Source organism: Amblyraja radiata, chromosome 14 (assembly GCF_010909765.2).
Source record: "Amblyraja radiata isolate CabotCenter1 chromosome 14, sAmbRad1.1.pri, whole genome shotgun sequence".
Classification (NCBI taxonomy): Eukaryota; Metazoa; Chordata; class Chondrichthyes; order Rajiformes; family Rajidae; genus Amblyraja; species Amblyraja radiata.
In genome coordinates this window covers 46160704-46183046 of record NC_045969.1, presented here as the reverse complement: position 1 = coordinate 46183046, position 22343 = coordinate 46160704, and the positions used below count along the sequence as shown (strand labels likewise).

Sequence of the window (22343 nt, the reverse complement as noted above, 5' to 3'; positions counted from 1 at the left end):
GCCTAAAATTGTAGGACAACTTGTTCTATTTGATCTTATTTGATTGTGCACGACAGGTTGATTGATTTCGTCGAAACAGGGCGGACCACGTGAAGGTTGCAATCTCCCACCGCATTATGCTGGTGACTCAGTAATAAGTAATAATAGTCAACAAAAACATCAAGCTGAATGACTGATAGCTAGAATTCTCCAGCAAGAGCCGTAACAAAGCAGACAAGCCTCCAGTACTTTTGAGGCCCTTAGACGCGGAAGTGGTTGATAATTTTTATAAATTTCTCTGCCTCAGAAGGTAGGGGAGGCCAATTCTTTGGAGTCTTTCAAGATAGTTAGATAGAGATCTTAAAGATAGTCAAGGGATATGGGGAGAAGGCAGGGACGGGGGAATTTATGTGGATGATCAGCCACGATCACAGTGAATGGCGGTGCTGGCTCGAAGGGCCAAATGGCCTACTCCTGCACCTATTGTCTATTGAATGGAATTTTGCATGTTATCAAGCACTGGTTGTTAATGGCCTGCCTTGGGTGCCTTTATATAGGGGGGTTGCACGTAAGGTCACTGGGTCATAGGGCTCGACGCACGGAGCCGCTAAATCCAACTGGAGGACATCCGTCACTTCCGGTATATGTTATTAATGCAAGAAACGCGTACTTTCCTACCTGTTAAAAACCGCCAAAATGTTGAATTTTTGCGCTGAAAAAAATTGTGGGGATCGGGGTAAGTGTGAGAGACATGTACCCAACTTCAGAATTCCAAACGTGAAGCGAAATGAAGGTATAGAGAAGCGAGAACTGAAGGGACTACAGCAGCTAAAGTGCTTGGTAAACATTGAAAATATTGGGAATTATCCCGTTTGCTCATTGCATTTCATCAAGTAAGGCATTATTTGTGTTTTTTCTTGATTCCTTTGGTATCTAAAAATTCTCAGAAGTGATAAATCTGGCTGTAAATTTTTCTTCAGATGCGTTTTCATTTTGTATGTAAAAACCCACTTGGGAATCATGGGCGATTTAAAAAATTTACAGCCAGATTTATCACTTCTGAAACATTTTAAGATGCCAAAGGAATCAAGAAAAAACACAAATAATGCCTTAGTTGATGAAATGTAGTGAGCAAACGGCCAATGTTCGCTAAGCACTCTGGCTGTTGTTGTCCCTTCAGCTCTCGTTTCTAATTACCGTCATTTCTCCTCACTTTTGGAATTCTGAAGTTGGCTAAATGTCTCTCACGCTTATCCCGATTTCCATAATTATTTACAGCGCAAAAATTGACAATTTCAGCAGGCTTTAACGGGCCCGCTACGCTGGAAACAATGGTAAGTGCCTACCTGCAATTCATCGCGTGTAATCCATTTGGAGTAGCGTAGCAACAGTACGGGTCATGGGTCGTGACCCGACTGCCGTGAAACCTCCCTATACATTATGATTATAGTACACAGAGCATTTAGAAGTGGCTTCTGGTCTGACAAAGAAAAGGTCCAGGAAGTCAAAGATTTCAGCAACCCTGCTCTGGTCATGAATGCCTCAGTCTCATTCAAAATGAAGGAAACAAAGTAACAGAACTAGAGTGCAATTTTTTCCTAAAGTCTGTACCACATCTGGGAAACTAGAGATTGCAGAACTTGAATATAAAGGTACCAAGATATGTCGACCACTCTAACTTAGTTAATTTTCCAGTGGTTGATAATTCTTATAAAATGTACAAATATTATGCTGACAATCTCACTGATTTGATATAATAATGTGCAATCCTTGCCCAAGATTTTGCTGGCATTGGTAAACCACAGACTTGAAGCTATTTTTAGTCTGTATTTTTGACATTGTTGCTTTAATGCCCTGAAATCCAAACAGACTTGTGAGTAACATGGAGAGCACATTTCAAAATGATATTTCAACATTTTAATCTTCTGCAGGCAAAAGGCAGGGCTGCCAACATTGGGTTAGAGTTGGGAGTGAGAAATTGCGAGAGACCAAGCCCAAGGGAGCGTAGCGATTGAGGGGGTGAGGGGAAGATGGGGGGGGGGGGGGTGCAGAACTTTTGGTGCAGAGCTTTTCCATTTTCAGCTTGAAATTGTGCAATCTGGTGCATAATGTAGCAAGTCTTTTAACTTACACTTGAATGCAATATTTATGTTTTAAATTTGGATTAGCTATGAATAAGGTTAGGCTAAATTACATTCCACAGTAGAGCCCAGGCTCTGATCAACAGGTGCAGCACATGAATGATCTTAGTATATTAATGTATGGAAATCAGATTATAATCAAACACTTGGCCCATGTTGACCAACCTAGGTCTCACTGCACACTTAATATTACTCCTGACCCTGACTCCAGTTGCATACCTTCTCTCATTCCTGACCCTGAGTCCAGCCTTACACCTGGCCCCCTATTTTACCCTGATCATAACTGCTTAGGTTCCCAGTGCTGAACACTCCCATTGTCCCAGCTTTGACTGCACACCTAGTACTATTCCAGACCTTGACTCTGAATTCACACTTGGCCTTGCTCCTAGACCCTCTGCACTGACAATATATCTGGCCCACACATAAAGCCCCATATCTGACCCCAAGGTAGGGACTTTTTGAAATTTGATGTATTAAAATCATGTTTTAGTGCATTGTAGAAGCATGATTTCAATGTTTTTTGTTTTAAGTATTTTTAAGAGGTAACTTTTTCCACACAAAGGGTGGTGGGTGGAAGAAGCTGCCAGGGGAGGTAGTTGAGGCAGGGACTATCCCAACATTTAAGAAACAGTTACACTGATACATGGATAGGACAGGTTTGGAGGGAATATGGACCAAAAGTAGGTAGTGTAGCTGGGACATGTTGGCGGGTGTGGGCAAGTTCCGCCGAAGGGCCTGTTTTCACACTGTATCACTCTATGACTACATTATACCTCCACCATGCATGAATGCTTCAAAGTCAAGTGGTCGAGTTTTATTGCCATATACTCAAGCATAGAAACATAGAAAATAAGTGCAGGAATAGGCCATTCGGCCCTTCGAGTCAGCACTGCCATTCAATATGATCCTGGCTGTTCATCTAAAACCAGTACCTCCTTCCCGTTTTCCCCCCATATCCCTTGATTTCGCATGCACCAAGAGCTAAATGTAACTCTCTCTTGAAAACATCCAGTGAATTGGCTTCCACTGCCTTCTGTGACAGAGAATTCCACAGATTCACAACTCTCTGGGTGAAGAAAGTTTGTCCTCATCTCAGTCCTAACTGGCCTACCATTTATTCTTAAACTGTGGGTTCTGAACTCCCCCAACATCAGGAACATTTTTCCTGCAGTTACAGTAAGTGAAAATCTAGGAGGCAAGCAGGATGCTTTCTCCAACCATCCCCATTTGAAGGCCACTATCTTCCACCGTTTCTACCCAGTGCTTGGTACTTACTTCCTGCAGCCACTGGTTGTCCTCCAGGATGCACCGAGCCGCAGCCCGGCAAACACTCGCCAGCCCCGACTCCCCATCCGCATTTGTACCCACCGCTGCTTCTGCTTCCATCCCTCCCTCAGTCCCGGCTCTCCAACACCCGCAGCCCATGCACTTGATATGAGTTTTGAAATTTTCACGACAGAGCGTGAGAAATTTGTGATCAGCGTGAGAATTTGGCCAAATGCGTGATTCTCATGTTCAATGCGTGAGAGTTGGCAGCCCTGCAAAAAGGGAATATGAAGTTCTGGGAAGAAAACAAGGCCAGGCAGGTAGTGCAGGCTACTCTCTAACAATCGTTTGCTTCTGAAAATTAGAGAGCATGATAGTTCCTCAGGGTATGATAGTTCCTCATAGTCAGTCCTCCATGAGTAATCCAGATGCCCTGGGCATGGAAAGGACGCTAGAGCAAAGTGCTTGGGGAAACAATGGTCAGGAGGACAAACAGGAGATTCTGTGGTCATACATGATTTTGCAATGTGTAAGAAAGAACTGCAGATGCTGGTTTCAATCGAAGGAGGACAAAAAATGCTGAAGTAACTCAGCGGGTGAGGCAGCATCTCTGGAGAGAAGGAATGGGAGACATTCCTCCTCTCCAGAGACGCTGCCTCACCCGCTGAGTTACTCCAGCATTTTGTGCCTACCATGATTCTGCAATGGTATGTTGTTCCTCTAATGCCTGTATCAATATCAGTGAGTCAATGCAAAACACTGGGTGATCAGGGGTGTACAAAAAGTCATGCTTCATGGACATGAAAACATAGCTGAAGAAATGGTCCAAGAGGAAAGGCCGGATGATCTCTGGGGTATCAGGATTACTGGAAAATATGAATTTTTCATTCTGCAAGTAAGATAGACTGGAATCCAATATCTCAAAAGGGCCAGAATCAGAAACCCAAGGAGGCAGATAAATCAAAATTGTTTTGTGGGAAAGCAGTTTTATAAAGAAGAGGCAAAACTTGTCGAAGAAGGCATTCAGCAAACAAAAGTAGAAGGCATCAAAAAAAGACAGAATAAAATAGAAAAATATTAAAAGGTTTTAACTGGATGCACTCTAATAGAAGCAACGATCAGCAGAGCACAGGAATAGGCACAGGAATAAGAAAAGAGTGCATGGTACTATTGCCATTACTTAAATATGGGTAGCAATGGCACAATATTCTTGGACATAGCCTTTTCAGATGCAATAATGAGAAGAGATAAAATGAGAATACAGTGACATGATTACAAAAGGCAATACAGTGATAAAACATGGAATGTCATTAAGATCAACAAACAAGGCCAATTGGGTTAAAATCCATTTCAAAACAGAAAGCAATTGCACTGTAGGAAGCTGAACAGAAGTAAATAGAAGAGCGAATATGTTGAAGTGCAAGTATGTTTCAAAAGTACAAAATAAGGAGGCATTAAATGGTAGATGATTTCAACTATTCTACCATTAATTGCAAGGATAACAGAATTAAGACTATAAAAAGGTGCAGACATTTTCTAATGCATTCAAGCGAACTTCGTCAGTCAGTATGTGACAATCCAATGTGAGAGTCAGAGCAAAACACAGGTTGGAGGAACTCAGCAGGTCTGGCAGCATCTGTGGAGTGAATGGACAAGTGACGTTTTGGATAGAGATCCTTCTTCAGCCTGACTGTAGAATGGGCGAAAAACGATGGAAAAGAGTGTGGGGGCAGGACAGAGAAGAAGAGAGAAGCTGATGGGATAATTGTCTAGAAAGGTTCAAGATGATGAGAGACTCCATAGTCAGAATTGTACAACATATCATCCCCGGCGATGTCGTCTGGAGCTATGCTCCAGGTAGGGCCACACATGGCAGTAATGTCAAGGGGGAGGTCCCTGACAAAGAGCAATCCAACCAAGACCTAACTTTAGTGGAGCATCACAACGGCTGGGAAGGCGGATGAAGGCTGCAGCAGAAAAGAGTCCCCGGTCGTCTTGGACTGTTTGTGCACCAGTCTCCCCACGTTAAACAAAGTCACACACAGGCGTCCACCATGAGAGGAAAGTCATACTCGTTTTGAGTGACCGCTGATGATCATCCCACTTCATCTCTACCAACTATCATGCCAATAAATCCTACTTGCCTGCATTAATTCAATTTCCTTCCATGCCTAGGTCATTCAAGCACCTATCCAGATGCTTCCTAAATGTCATTGCTGCACCTGCCTCCAGCACAACCTCTGGCAGCTCATTCCAAAAATAACTACTCTGTGTGAACAGTTTTCCCCTCAGATTGACGGCAAGAGCAAAGTATGGAGGAGAGAAGGAACTGCCCAAGATCCAAAGCATACCACCTCATCTGTAAAACACGGTGGTGGGGGTGTTATGGCCTGGGCATGTATGGTTGCTGAAGGTACTGGCTCACTTATCTTCATTGATGATACAACTGCAGAATAGTAGTAGCATAATGAATTCTGAAATGTATAGACACATCCTATCTGCTCAGGTTCAAACAAATGCCTCAAAACTCATTGGCCGGCAGTTCATTCTACAGCAAGACAATGATCCCAAACATACAGCTAAAGCAACAAAGTAGTTTTTCAAAGCTAAAAAATTGTCAATTCTTGAGTGGCCAAGTCAATCACCCGATCTGAACCCAATTGAGGATGCCTTTTATATGCTGAAGAGAAAACTGGAGGGGACTAGCCCCCAAAACAAGCATAAGCTAGATGGCTGCAATACAGGCCTGGCAGAGCATCACCAGAGAAGACGCCCAGCAACTGGTGATGTCCATGAATCACAGACTTCAAGCATTCATTGCATGCAAAGGATATGCAACAAAATACTAAACATGACTACTTCCATTTACATGACATTGCTGTGTCCCAAACATTATGGTGCCCTGAACAGGATAAGATCTATACACACTGTGTGTGCTCGCAGAAATCTGTGTTGTATGACTGCTTATCAGTACATTGTCCTGTTTGTATGTTGAGCCACGTCAAAGAAGATTTTCTGTTACGACAGACAATAAAGTTTTCTGAATCTGAATCTGAATCTGAATGGGGGGACTATGTATAAACACTGCTGTAATTTCTACATGGTAAACAGAGGCAAATAAATAAATGATGGGTCTTTGTCCCATACATTATGGAGGGCACTGTACCTCTAACATTTCAGTCTTCTTCGTTCCAAAGGAAATCTTTCCTTACAACCCAAGCCTGCCAATCCAAGCATCATTGTGAAACTTTCTGCACTCTCTTGCATAATTACATTTGCCAATAATATGGAAGCCAGAATCATGGAGACCATGAATAAAAAACAAGGATATGGAACCAAGCACTTCTGTAGGGACAGCAAAGTGGCACAGCTAGTAAAGCTGTTGCCTCACAGCACCAGAGACCTGGGTTCAATCCTGACCTTGGGTGCTGTCTGTTTGTAATTTACCCATTCTCCCTGTGACTACGTGGGTTTCCTCAGGGTGCTCAGGTTTCTTCCCAGATCAGAAATTTATACAGGTTCGTAGGTTAATTGCCCTCTGTAAATTGTGCAGTGTTGAAGAAGTGGATGTGAAAGTGGGATAATATGGGACTGTTGTGAACAGGTTGGAGTGGACTTGGTGGGCCAGAGAACCTGTCTCAATGTGTGTACCTTTCAATCAATATATATATTCGTCCTAAGACCTGGCACAAGCACAATGGTGGCACGCGACCTCTCTCTAACCTGAAAGCTTTTGTGTGATTATTATATATTTTCATTGGTCTGTGGCCAAACCCAAAGGCATGAGTACCAGTGCTATGAGGAGAGAATTTGATGACCTTGGCAAAGGTCAATGGATGCAAAGACACTCTTTGTCCAAAAGCTGATTTACTGAGGCAGAACAGCTGAAAGTCTCAGAAAACTTTGTTTCTTCTGGGACCCTGGAAATGTTCATCTCACCTCAGTCAGAACAGAGGAAAATCAAATTCACGTTGCAAATCTATTTTGTAGCAATTAAGAAAATGTTCAAATGGTGAGGTCACTCTCAGAAAGCTGGAAAAAAGATTTATGGCCCATCTTAACTAAATTCCTTTCACAATTACCCCAGCCTGATTAAAACAGTTAATAGTAGTGGAAAACAATTTTTGTTTTCATTTCATATTTGCAAGTTCCTGCAGATTTTAATTGTCATTATTAACAGGTTGAAGGGAAAGTAGTTTGTACAATACATGCTGCCATGATTAACATGAAGAGGATTTTGATAGTTAATATAGAGCCTGAAAAGAGCAATTTTCTTCAAAAAGACAAAAAAACAATTAACATAGGTAACTTTGGAAAAAACAAATTCACGATTTAGGAAAATATATAAAAAATAAAATTATGTAATGGGAAATAACTAACCAGGAAGATGGGATGACTCGCTTGGTGGAATGTTAGTTCCTGTATTTCCAATGGGCATTGGAGTACTCAGTGGAGGCATAGCACCGGGCGGCAGGTAACCTGAAAGGACAAAAATATTTTTTAAATTGAATTTTCTCATGAAAAATCACAATTGATATTCCAATAAGAAGATTCTAAAAATGTTCAACAATTTATCCTAAAATATGCCATTTTAAGATTAATTAGATTATTTCTCCACAACAATTTCTTGCTTTTTTAATGTTATATATTTTACAAAATATATCAAAGATGTAAGGAGCATAATGAATATGCAGTAACGAAGCCTTGTGAGGTAAATGCAAACACTAACCATCGTATTGGATAAGCAGTCTACATTTCTGATTAAGATCCAGAAAATAAGATGAACAAGGTGACTGGTTATGAGAATAAAGGCAAAAAACGTGATACTAATCTAAATATTGTAACTTTTTCTAAGAGCCAGCACAGGCACAATTAACAAAATAATGACCTCCTTTACCGTTAAATTCAATGACTTTTATAGGTTCTGCCAGTTTTGTTTGTGAAAAGTTGTGATGGGTTTGCAGAGACGAAATAGGCAGAAATACAGTTGAAGGGAGCAGTTAAAAGCAATTGTATTCTAATCAGCTACAAACGTTAACATGAATTTGGTTTTGTGTAGGAAGGAACTGCAGATGCTGGTTTAAACCGAAGATAGACACAAAAAGCTGAAGTAACTCAGCGGGTCAGACAGCATCTATGGAGAAAAGGAACAGGCGACGTTTCGGGTTGAGACCCTTCTTCAGACTGAGAGTCGGGAAAGGGAAAGCGACAGATATTGATGGTGATATAGAGAGATATAGAACAAACTAATTAAAGACATGCGAAAAAGTAACGATAATAAAGGAAACAGGCCATTGTTAGCTGTGGGCTCAGTGAAAATGAGTTACAGATAATGAGACTCGACAGCTTTGAAACTAGTACAATCACTTGGGTGGGGGAGGGACAGAGAGAGAGGGGATGCAAGGTTACTTGAAATTAGAAGTCAATTTTCATTCCGCTGGGTTGTAAGCTGCCCAAGCGCAAAATGAGGTGCTGTCCCTCGAATTTGCGTTTGGCCACACTCTGACATTGGAGGAGGCCCAGGCCTGAAAGGTCAGTGTGGGAATGGGATGGGGAATTAATTAAAGTGTTTAGCAACTGGGAGATCAGGTAGGTTCAGGCAGACTGAGCGAAGGTGTTCAGTGAAATGATCGCCCAGTCTACATTTGGTTTCACCAATGTACAAGAGTACACAACTTGAAGAACGGATACAGTAGATGAGGTTGGAGGAGGTGCAAGTGAACCTGCCTAACCTGAAAGGACTGTCGGGGTCCCTGGACAGAGTCGAGGGTGGAGGCATAGGGACAGGTGGGAGAGGGGTGGTTTGGGTGGGAAGGGATGAATTAACCAGGGAGTTGCAGAAGGCAGAAAGGGGTGGAGATGGGAAGATGTGGTTTGTGGTGGGATCCCATTGGAGGTGGTGAAAATGTCAGAGGATTGTGTGTTGTGTTAAATTTGGTTTTAATTTGTATTATGCAAAGCTGATTTGCACAAATTGAAACATTTAGTCTTACTGCTAGTACTCAATAAAATATCATCACAAATAAATGACCATATAATTCATATCTGGTCTATAAACTAATTTATTGACCCAAGAAATTCTCCAGTTTGGAGAACCTGAAACAGCATGTGTATGAAAGAAACACATTGCTGGATCTTTCACTGAACTGCTACTGCAAACAATATTGCACATTATTTACACATGGATCATTCAGGCAATCCCTACATTGCTCCATTCAGTAATTAAAATTCATCCATACAGAATTCACAAATCACTAGCCAGAAATTTGAGGTATGGATTAAAATCCCCTCATGGGTTTCAATGCACATTATATTTCCATGCTTTAATTAAAAATTGCCAGTGGCATAAAATATTGAGAAGGCAATGGCCCAATGTACACAGAGCATCAATTTCATTCAGAAACTGCAAATCGTCCTTACGTTGGAAGTAGGAAAACGTTCAAAACATTTCAATTTATGAGGCTATCTAGAGGCATGCTTTTTGAACAGAATAGTAGGAATTTCACTTTTACATTTTCATTCTTTAATCACATTAGCAAAGATGAGTGTGATGTCAGACACAATGAGTATGCTTTGGGTTTGATTTGAAATCTGGTCAATCCTTAATCTTAATCCCACCTTCACAATAAACTCCAATATCCCTTAGCATTTAAGAATCTATAAATCTCAGCATCAAGTGCACTCAACCACCAAAAGATAAATTCACTTTAAAATGGGAATCCTGCAGAATCACAAACCTCCACTCATGATAGTTTTTTTTGCTGACAACAGGAAATCAATAGTGTCCTATCAGGACAACATTTTCCGGCACATTTTCTCTGATATTTTGATTGTTTAATAGGACTGACCACATAGCAATCTTTTTCAATCAGCTTGTTTAAAACAACCAATATGTCAGAATGAAATGATGTCTGAATGCTTCAAATTAGAATAAGAAACAGCAAACAAGAAAGTCACGGTAAATGCAACATTAATTAACGTTGATCCTCAGCATCAAACTTTAGATTTTCTTCTACAAATACCACAATTCTACTCTGTATAGTTTGAACAAACAAGTTAGGGGCAAGCCACTTGGCACCACGATTTATATAATTTATAAACAGTTGTAATCAGTAATCCCTGTAGCACAACTTTGATTACACCTTTACAACCACAAAAAAGTAGTTTATGCACGTTAGCCAACCTATCTCCTATCCAAACTGGTGTCACTTCCTGCACCATGGTGTTCTACTTTCTGCCATAACCTTTGATGCAGCACCTTGTCAAATCTGGAAATCTAAATACAGGACATCCACCAGTTCCACTTTATCCACAGCTCATACTACTTGTTCAAATAAATATGACAAAATGGCCAAACGTGATTTATTTCTCAAAGTCACAGGGACATTCTTCAATTTACTTGAATTTCTCTAAGCATCCTCATCTTCTCTGTGACATGAACAGCTCTCTGTAGTTTCCTGCATTCTCTCTGTCTCATTGAATAACATTTGTTAATGTCAATAGCAAAATAAACCCCCCCCAATATGTGTGGAATTAAAATAAAACAAACACTCCATCTCAGACAATGAAGACGCCCCATCAGGATCTGGAGACTTATCAGCTCATACACCCAAGAGCTTTATTTCCCATTGAATTATGTCTATCCCATGTATTCTGCAAGATCTATGTAAAATATGTCACAGCACTCCAAATGATCAATCACAGAAATCAAGCATTTCTTCCCTTCTAATCTCTCCTGCTGTATTGTTATTTTGTAAACTTTGTCGCTTTCAACAAAAAAAGTGAATCTTTCACTTCCGAATGATTTGTTGCGATAAATGAAAACATCCAAATAGAAAATGAATGGTTCCTTATAATCAATCAATCAATATTTATTACATGTCATTTGAACCTCAGTGAGGCTCAAACGAAACTCCGTTTCCACAGCCATACAAACAAAGACAATTTCCTACAGACATACACACAATTCAATTTACAAAAACATCCATCACAGTGAACCCACTGTGATGGAAGGCAAAGTCTTTTCTTTCCCCTGTTCTCCATTTCTCTCCCGATGTCGAAGCCCCAGGCGGGCGATGATAAGTCCCATGGCCATTTTAGGCTGCGCCGGGCGATGTACGGCCCCGCTCCCGGTCTAAATGTTACAAAGTTGGAGCCCCCGGCGGGCGCTGGAATGTCCCACGGCCATGAAGCCGCGCCGGGCGATGTACGGCCCCGCTCCGGGTCGTTCCAACCCCGCGACACGGGCTAGAGAAGTCGCGTTGCGGGAGCTCCGGAAAGCTGTCTCTCCACCCGGACCCGCGAGCTCCCGATGTCCCAGTCCACCGGACCTGCGGCTGCAGTTAGAGCCTCCGAGCTACGTGGTCGGGCCGCAGCAGCGAGTCACCACCTCTCCCCACGCTCCGATGCCGTCCAGCCCCACGATGGTAAGTCCGCAGCTCCGCAGGCTCGGTGACTGGAGCCCCCAGGTCGTTCAGGTTGGAGGCCGCTCCACGGTGCTAGGCCCCAACGACAACGGAGACCCGACAAGGAAAAGGTCGGGTCTCCCGTACAGGGAAGAGATTTTAAAAAGTTTCCCCCTCCCCCCCCACATATACAGTTAAAAACACTATTAAAAAACACAAACAACTACATTTAACTAGACAAAAAAATAAAAATAAAGACAGACAGGCTGTAGGGGCCGCTGCAACAGTGAGTCGCGCCGCCAACAATAAGATTAAAAAGCAACATTTAGTCACAATTATTTCTCTTAAGGCAGTCAGCATACTATCTTGCTGAGTGTTGTATGTGCAGACACTTCTCAGCCACTGCTAAAGATTCTGTGATGTGACATACCGGGTGGTGGCTGGACTGGATTGAAACCAGGACGCATAAATGGAGGTGGAGGTGGTGGCGGTGGTGGTGGTGGCACTCCAGGATTAAAAGTAGGTGGCGGAATTGTTGAAAAGTTCGGAGGTTGGAGTCTATTAATAGCTGGCATTTGCTGAATTCCAGGCATCTGCAATAACAAATATTACAGTAACATTTCTCAAAAGATTTTAATTGCATCCACCTCCAACACAATGATTACAGGAAAATACATACATTCATTTTTTCTCTACAAACCCTTGTAAAAATAAACACTGAACAAATGGTATTTTACAACTATATAACTGACAGTATTGAAAATGTATTTCTAATGCTGCAATGAAAAAAAAGTGATATTCAGATCATTTGTTGCGCGGATAGTGATTTTTGTTAATGACTTCGTCAAATCGCATTTCAATTGCTGTTTGATGCTAATATTGATATATAATCTTCTCTTGCCCCCAACATTTAAACTGCTCACCATAGCAAGAAAAGATTTGTAAATTGAGACAATTGCATTACACAATTAAACTTTGAGAATACATCACCCAATTGTTCGAAAGTCCTGATTGTCTGGCATCTGACTCACTCATTAGATCAGACTGTGAGCCAGGGGCCCAGAGATTGTACAGCCAGAAATCGCAGTGAGATCCAGAACACCAGGAGTCATGAGTATGGGCCAGTTTATAACCAGGACTGAGGTCTGGAATAGGTATATTTTCTGCACCCTTTACCTCATCAGTTGCATTGGCAGTCATTACAGGATTTTTAAGTAAAACAAGGTACCTAAAGGCATTAATAAGAATAACATCCAATAGTAAAAAAAACTACTCTTCTGGCACCAGAGGATCACAGCTTGACTGCAGTGAGAATTTGTAAATCAAATAGTTTTAAATCGAGATATAGGGTTTAATGACTGCAAATGCGCTGAAAGGCACAGAAAAAGTGATTCAGTGATGGGTGATGTAGTCCTGCAAAAGCAAGGTGTAACAAAAGCACCAAAGGATTTATAATTACACGATATGTTAAAGGGGCTGTCCCACGGGCGACCTAATGGGCGAGTTTAGAAGAGTTTAGGAGAGTTTGAAAAAAATGTCATGTTGAAGACCTCCTTCGACTATGTTGAAGACTAGCTTCGACTATGTTGAAGACTAGCTTCGACTAGCTACGGGAAAATTGGACACTGGATAGTGGAGAGTGAAGATGACCTCCTTCGATCTCTCTTCGACTACCCTCGATTACCTACGACTAACATGCCGACCTACGACTAAACCTACGAGTAAAAAAAGTTGATTTTTTTCCATGGCAACCTTTTTTTACTCGAGGGGATTTTTCAACATGTTGAAAAATACGCCGTGACCTAACTGAGGCCTCGAGTATATGGGGACTACTCTCGAGCATGAAGGAGAGTTACAAAGACCTCCTATGACCTCGTGTCGACCATGTTGCGAGTATGAGTCGAGGGCAAACTTGCCAGAACTCGCGGATTAGGTCGCCCAAGTGGGACAGCCCGTTAACTGTCTCATGGGATTGTATTCAGAATAGCCTTATATTTTCCAAAAGCAAAATAAACAGACGATGAATCAACCCTAAGGATGGAAAGATCAACACCTAAATGTTCAGCTACCATCTAATGCTGATGATTAATGCTTCACAGAAGGGATATAGAATGTCTCCCTTAACAACATTCAACCAGATATTCTGAACACGATGATAAACCCTATATTCGCAAAAGTCCACAAGTTGCTAATGGAATGTTGGCCTTCATAATGAGAGGATTTGAGTATAGGAGTAAAGAGATCCTTCTGCAGTTGGTGAGACCACATCTGGAGTATTGTGTGCAGTTTTGGTCTCCTAATTTGAGGAAGGACATCCTTGCTATTGAGGCAGTGCAGCATAGATTCACGAGGTTAATCCCCGGGGTGGCGGGACTGTCATATGAGAAAAGATTGGAAAGACTGGGCTTGTATTCACTGGAATTTAGAAGGATGAGAGGGTATCTTATAGAAACATATAAAATTATAAAAGGACTGGACAAGCTAGATGCAGGAAAAATGTTCCCAATGTTGGGGGAGTCCAGAATCAGGGACCACAGTCTAAGAATAAAGGGGAGGCCATTTAAAACTAAGATGAGAAAAAACTTTTTCACCCAGAGGGTTGTGAATTTGTTTGAATTCTCTGCCACAGAAGACAGTAGAGAGAGGCCAATTCACTGGATGAATTTAAAAGAGAGTTAGATAGAGCTCTAGGGGCTAGCGGAATCAAGGAATATGGGAAGAAGGCAGGCACGGGTTACTGATTGTGAATGATCAGCCATGATCACAGTGAATGGCGTTGCTGGCTCGAAGGGCCAAATAGCCACCCCCTGCACCTATTTTCTATGTAAACAAAGGTAACTCTGGACATATTCTCCCTAGGAAATATATAAATATAGAAGAACCAACCTTCTTGTACTTTTCTGGAATAACAGATGACTTAACACTATGTAATAGAATCGGAATTCCTCTACTTGTCTCATGGAAAGATTTATTTATCTCAGCTAAATATAATATGATTAACAGTTCATTCTTACCTGCGTTGGCATGGGTATGGGAGTTGGAGGCATTTCTTCTAACTGTATTACTGCTGTACTGCCATTTTCAGATGTTTCAACGACAGCTGCTGGTGCCTTTGTAATATTCTTCCATTCTAATGCAAATATGGAAAGGAATCAAATGTGACATGGATTCCACAGGTGACTGAAGAAGAAATAGAGTTGTTTGTTTCTTTTATGCATTAAAAAGACCATAGTCCGATGTTTGTTCCGACAACAGATACATTGGTTGTGCACTAAACATTTAGTTTCTTTAATGTGTTTGTCAGCCACAAGGCTGTAAAAAAGCAGATCTCCTCTCACCTCGTCTACTGCATCCGTTGTTCCCAATGTTGTTCCTTTACATCGGTAAGACCATACATAGACTCAATCTTTTTGCAGCACACCTTCTGTCTTTTGATCTCTGGCCTTGATTCAACCATCTACATATCAACCTCCTCCCCCTTAAAACTTGTATTCACCTATTACTTCCCAGATTAGGTCCTGCCCTTCCTCTCTTTCAGCTTCCCCCCACCCTCCCACCACCACCACCACCACCACCACCACAATATGCCTGAAGGGCCCTGACACGAAATGCCACCTATCCTTGTTCTCCAGAGATGATGCCTGATCCACTTAGTTACTCCAGCCCTGTCTCTTATTCTGTATACCAGCACCTCACATTCATTGTGCTTTCAGTGGAAATTAAAATCAGGCAATTTCATCAGGCTCCAACTTACCTTATCAGGTCCATATAAATTAACAAAACACTAGAACTGAATGACTTAGTATTTTTCATGTCACATTCCTTCTGCTGCACCTCCACACAATGACAAATGCTGTCTTTTTCACGCAGAGCCACTGTATTCTACTTGCAAGCCACATAGCTAATATGAAGTGTGGTATATCCAGCAAGCCGGGAAATACTACATTTCATGCTCTCACCAAATCAACAAAATAGGTTGTGAATTTCTGGCAAATCAGGACCAAGCCCTGTAGTAACCTTTAGCGATAGTCTCCCAACTCAAAAATTACCAACACCCTTTTCTGCCCCTCAATAAATCTTGAAACCAATACTGCTACAAGCATGCATTCTGGTTAATCTCATATGCGGCAAAACTATTAAATGCCTTCTAAAAACCAAATCAGATATCAACCCTCTCTTCCTTATTCATCTGTAATAATTTTCCTTTTATAAATTCACATGTGCTCTACCACCAATTGCCCCAAAACATTCCAGATTTTCTCTATTGCTAATGCCAGGCTAATTGGTCGATTGCTCCCAATTTTTTCACTCCTTGAGTAGAGGAGTTACATCTACAAAGCTGTAATCTGTGGGAACCATTTGAATTTTGGAAGATGCTTCTTTGAAAATTTTTGGATGTAAACTGCCAGTGTCTAGGGATTTGTTGCCGTTTAGTACAAGACGTATGTGCCATCTGTCCATACGAATGAGGGTTTTGGCGCCCAATGGGATAGATATGCCAGATCCAGCAGAGCTACAGGCATCTACCCGTGTGGGCATTCTGGTTGTGGCCATGTTTGTCACTTACCTGGACAAAGTGTTTCGCTGTCCAACACTCCTCCTTCACATAAACGCTCCAGTTCTTCTGGTTTAACTTTATCCCAAGGAATATAAGAGACCCCAAGCTCCACATCCCAAAACTGCTTGTATTCTGTTTTCATTCCTTTGTTTAAGGCCCAGGCAATCTGGGGGGCAAAGTAAACATTGTTTGCGTCATTTAATATTGCTCGATATCTAAGGATATTTCATTTGTCCTGTTATGGAAGGTTATGGTGCCTGCTCCCTCAAAATATCCAGTACTGGTGTTATAAGCATTCCTTCTGCATAGAGCATTGCAGAATTCATTTCAGAAACAACGTAACTGAAGAATGCATATTACAGTTCTGATCATTTCTGATCTTTAATTCTACTGTTTAGTAAACAAAAAAGTAGCCTTGCAGAAATGGAAAAAGTATTTCTGTCCTAATTCTAGCACACTTGTTGGACATTCTACACCACAACAGAATTAACAGTGAGATCTGCTAACAAAGGGTATCTTCCATAAATGCTGTGGAGAGTGTTTACTTTTTACTTTTCCCCCCTTAAAGAACAAAATCAATTCCTTAAGTCACTAATAACTATACTTGAGAGGAGAGGGCTTCAGTTTAGCTAACCATTTGCTTTAGCCTCTGCACAATACATACCTTTATAGGCTTTTGATTAACTTTGAATGTTCCTCTGCCAAGTTTTTGTAAGGCTCGATATGCATCTTGTCTATGAACCATCACAATGTAAGCACAACCTCTTGGAGGTATCATCTGTAGAGGGCAAAAAATAGGTTAAAAGTGCTAACAAAATCCAAAAAGCTCATCCAATGAAATTATCTTTCGCTCACCATAAATGCTCTTTGAGCTGAGTATATAAAGCATTTTCTGTTTTTATCATAAACATTACCAGGTTTTCATTTGTTCTGGACAGTACAAACAGCTTTGTAAATCCTGTTATTAAAACTGTATTGCATTTAGACCACCTCATGTTGATGAGCAGTTACAGCAAGCAAGAGTACAAGTAGCAAAGCTATCATGCTTTCTATATTAACATTCATTCGCTGAATGCAACAAGAGTACATATTAGAATGAAAAACATTAATTTGCATAATTACTTTGAATGTCGCATCACATTCTGGCATTTATTTTATTTATGAAAGTCACATCAAATGGAAAATACATGATGTGTTAACTGAATCTCAAGGACACTGGACAAGGAAGCATTCTCGTAGAACACCATACCTCTGTCACTTTTTTGTAAGAGGTAACCTAATTATCAGTCTTCTTTCACTGCACTTGCCACATACCTCTTCTATTATTTCTTTGGTTCACTTTTGGTTATGACAAGATCTGCTTCCAGCACCACTAAATTAAATCACAGCAAGATATGTCAAACAAATGTTTACTGCATCTCAACTTTGATTAATCCACCTGCCACTGGAAATAATTTCTAATGATTGACTCTATGAGTTCCTTCCAAGAATTTGAGAATCCCCATTCCTCTATTTGAGGGAGAATAACACTCCTTTCCAGTCTCATAAAGTAAATGAAATTTTGGCTCATTGATGCTTCTCTGCCACCTCCTTGATTTATAGCATGACACTGGTCCAATACAGCATTCAAATTACACACTCAGAAAGTAAACAAAGATGAGAAACAGAACTGTCATGTATGAGCAGAAGTGGGTATCTTTAGATTACAATGTTATACTTTGCATCTAGCTAAGCAACCCTGACCAGGAAATTGGTAACATCTACAGATAAGAACAACAATACATTTTATACAATGGTACAAGGTAGTTTGATAGTAATTTTGCTTTACAAAACCAAAATTTTAATAATCCAATTTTGCCCCAACCTTAAATCTACTAGGAATTTAGTTTCTGCATTAAGGGTTGATCAGATCCCAGCAACATAATGTGTTCATTTTACACTCACAGTTAAAATTTCCTGCAGCAACATAATTTTTACTAAGCTTGACTTGCCTATTTTTTTTACTAGAACAGCTACGTCAAGTCCAGTTCAGGTCTCACAATGATGATATATATATCCAACTATCTCCTGCAGGAGTCAGAAGATACAAATTCAAGACAGACACCTGAACTGATTTATCCCTTTTTCCTTTGCCACAGCAATTATGTTTGACAGGCAGCCAGCTCCATATATTCAACACCAGATTATTTATACACTGGTCTAATTCAAGTATCTAATCCAATGCAACAAGTTACTGGTCACTAAGGATAACATATACTTACATTCAAAGATTCTATCTGGCCAAACTCTTCCAAAAGATTTGCAACATCCTGCTGAGTTGCTCTTTTATCCAGCTGTCCTATCCAAAGTGTTGTGCTGCAAACTGTAGATAAGATAAGCAATTTAAATGAAGAATATTTTACGTTAATATTATGAGAAAATGTTTTAGGAATAGGGCTGGCTTGAATGTGCAAAACAGGAATCCCTCTTAAATTTAAGGAATAAACCACTTGATTCATTTTCTGTGGTTTAACAATGATGGACACCTTGAAACAAATAAGTAATATTACTTAGAATAAGCACTCCGTCGTTTTGAAAGTCTCTGATATGATTTCAACTAAATAGTAAAAGTCATATCCATACACTGACCATGGCAGATTACTCATTTAATAATAGTGAAATGTGTTAAAGGTACAAGTGTCAATGGTTTTCATGTTAGATTTAATTCACCCACCGCTGACAATTTTAGACTTAATTGCAGGAAGCCCTTTTTGCCGGCGTTCTCGCTCCTTTTCTCGTTCACGTCTTTCTTGGCTTCGGGATCGAGGAGAGTGCCTACGTCTTTCCCTGGATCGCGAACGAGAACGTTTATGTCTTGATCTTCGGGACCTAGAACTGGACCGAGAACGCCTCCTCTTTGGTGATCTGTGGATAATAGATTTTATGCACCCTGTAAATTTTATTTTAAAGAAAGAAACAAACAAGTACTTTATGTTCCATATCACCTCTTACAACTCATCTATAATTTAACCGTCAGCCTTCAAAACAAATACAGGCCCATCCCAGTTCCAAATCGTTCTGAATTCCATGAATACTCCAAACTGAATGTCAATGCTAATAATTAGGCACTGCATTGTTCTCAGTATTCACATTCCCTACAGGAGAACAACTTCCCTCATTTCAGCTGCTATGCTTATTAGCGATTATAAACAGACAATATGAGCCTCAAATTAATTCAAACCAGGTCCCAGATATGAAAGAAAATTGTGCCAAGTTGATTAATGCATCTTTTGCGATGTGTTTGGTCATAGAAACATAGAATTATAGGTACAGGAGTAGGCCATTCAGCTAGCACTGCCATTCAATATGATCATGGCTGATCATCTAAAATCAGTACCCCGTTCCCGCTTTTCCCCCATATCCCTTGATTCCTTTAGCCCCAAGAGCTAAATCTAACTTTCTTGAAAACATCCAGTGAATGGCCTCCACTGCCCTCTGTGGCAGAGAATTCCAGATTCATGACTCTCTGGGTGAAGAAGTTTTTCCTCATCTCAGTCATAAATGGCCTATCCCCTATTCTTAAACGGTGACCCCTGCCTGGTTCTGGAGTCCCCCAACATCAGGATCAGTTTTCCTGCATCTAGCCTGTCCAATCCTTTAAGAATTTTACATATAATTCTATAAGATCGCCTCTCATCCTTCAACCCATTCTTTCATCAAATATTCAGTTGCATTTCAAACATGACTGTATTTTGAAATGTTACTTATTCCATTAACTTCTATAATAAGTCTGAACAAAGAAATACAAACATTATGGGTATTTAATATTCATTTGAGGAAATATAGAGTAAGGTGGTTAATCTGACTGTCAAATTTTATGACTAATTGACAGAATAAACAACATTTAGAGTAAACTAGACCGACCGGGAACCATTGGGTCCCCGTCACACGGGAGGCCTGGTTCCCCAATGCAACCAGTTCCCCACGCATTATTGCACCACTAACCCGTAGCCCCCACTGGAGGCATGGTCCCCCAACTCAACACGTTCCCGAATGTAAGATTCCAGCACTCCCCTGCCTCCCTCAGCAGTGGACTTTAAAAAAATTCCATTTGCACTTCCCCTGCCTGCCGCAGCAGTTCCAATTGCAATACCAATTTGCCCTCCCCCTCCTGTTGCTGTGATATCCCATTGAGGTGAAAAGTTCAGTGTTCCTGTCTTGCAACTTTGTATCGAAGTGTGTTGGAAGCAGGCAGGAAGGATTTTAACAGTAAAAATCATGTTAAATTTGGCTTTTTTTAATCTTTAATCATCAATAATGTAAAATATAGCATCAAATGTTAAGTGAACCTGATTATATTGTGGAGCACAAAAATGTGAGTTTGAATTTTACACGATAGCGCATGGCGTTTTGAGGAAGATGCAAAACTACACAAACACACAAGATGAGACTTTTATAGGTATATAGATAACAATGCAAATTTGCCAGGACACAAAAAATTGAGGCTAGCACCCAGATTGGCAGATATTTTGCCTGTCAGTATTAGAGACAAAGATTTGTAATTTAACACGACCATTTATTCCCAGAAATCAAGTTTCATTCATCTCCACAGTAATTGTGAGGAAAATTGATAAGAAAATATGGAAAATTGTGTGAAATTATATTTCATACACTTGCACCTTGTTCCAGAGGACAAAAAACACTTCAATTGTAGTCATTTAACTATTTAGACTTGTCAAGTGGAACAAAAATTACCCCAAATAAGGAGGAAATCCAAGAAAATGCATAATAAGTGCCAATATGCTCTGTGACATGTGTCCAGGAGGATCTGGCCGAAATGCTGCTAGCCCAGTGTAATGATGATCAAAGATGGGAAATTATTATTACATTTTTAGCCAAACAGTAGAAATAAATAGTACCTAAAATAAAATAATTTGCTCACTAAAATGCAGAAAAGACAGAAGATCATTTAATCCTTCAAACCTGGCCTCAATGAGGTACTGGATGATTCAAATTTGTTCTGCCTTTCTCTGTCTATTTCTCTTGAATATGGAGGTTACCAAAAAGTTTATCATGGACTTAAAATGAACAATTTATTCAACATCAATTCCCATTTATAGGATACTGTTCCAAACTTCTAACACCCCATCCATCCAGATGACCTGGGCTAAGTTTCAGGCTACACCTTCTCAAGCTTGACTCCCCAAGAACCAAAAGTTTTTCTCTCACTGATCAGTTCACTGCAATATATTGAAACCTTCAATTACAATCATTTTTGCAAATCTATTCTGTACGCCCTCTGAGACCAATGTATCCTAGTCTGCTCAAATTACTCCAAAGTGTCCCAGCTAGCATTTTACAAAGCAGTAGTACAACTTCTCCTCTCCTGGACTGCAACCTTGACGTGGAGGAGAGGCTGGTGTACTCCAGTGAACCTGAGAGCTATGCCGGATGGGGTTTCATATCCCTGGCAGTTTCAACCAAACCGGACAGGTCTCGGGTGAGGAGGCAGATGAAGCAGTCCCTGGTCCTCCAGGTTGGGGATTGGGCATGGGGTTAACTACCCCACCCTGGTAAAAACCAAATTACACAATGGTTGAAGAAGGTGCCCCAGCGATGGGGAACATGACGCTTCCCAGCCAAACCCGCAAGGGCACTGGGAAGCTGACACACCTTCTGACGCCAAAGAAATCCATCCTTGTGGGGACATGGAACATCCGAACCATGTTCCAGGCTGGCAAGGTTGCCACAATTGCCAACAAAATGGTGCGCTACAATCTCTTAGTCCTCAGCTTGGCTGAAACAAGATGGACACAGTCAGGGGAGACCAAATTGGTCAGCGGGCAGTCCATTATCTACTCCGGACAGCAAGAGGAGGGAGCGAAGCATACTGAGGGAGTGGCCATCATGATGACGAAGGACGCTAGAAAGGCTCTAACGTAATGGGAACCCAGCAGCTCTCACCTCATCTCCGCAACCTTCAAAACTAACAAGAGAGTGAAAGCCCATATAATT

At 40.9% G+C, this 22343-nt stretch overlaps 1 protein-coding gene across 4 annotated transcripts in view; it reads right to left on the bottom strand.

Annotated features, from left to right (window-relative positions):
- Window positions 1–22343, bottom strand: part of scaf4 (SR-related CTD associated factor 4) — a 92247-nt gene that overhangs the window by 5764 nt on the left and 64140 nt on the right. For all 4 annotated transcript variants that reach the window (XM_033033217.1, XM_033033220.1, XM_033033221.1 and 1 more), the window contains exons 12-18: window positions 19063–19253; window positions 18611–18711; window positions 17014–17127; window positions 16359–16515; window positions 14806–14921; window positions 12222–12384; window positions 7767–7865 (exon numbers count right to left, since the gene is read on the bottom strand). In XM_033033217.1, coding sequence (XP_032889108.1) covers window positions 7767–7865; window positions 12222–12384; window positions 14806–14921; window positions 16359–16515; window positions 17014–17127; window positions 18611–18711; window positions 19063–19253 — 941 coding nt within the window. The remainder of the gene's footprint in view (window positions 1–7766; window positions 7866–12221; window positions 12385–14805; window positions 14922–16358; window positions 16516–17013; window positions 17128–18610; window positions 18712–19062; window positions 19254–22343) is intronic.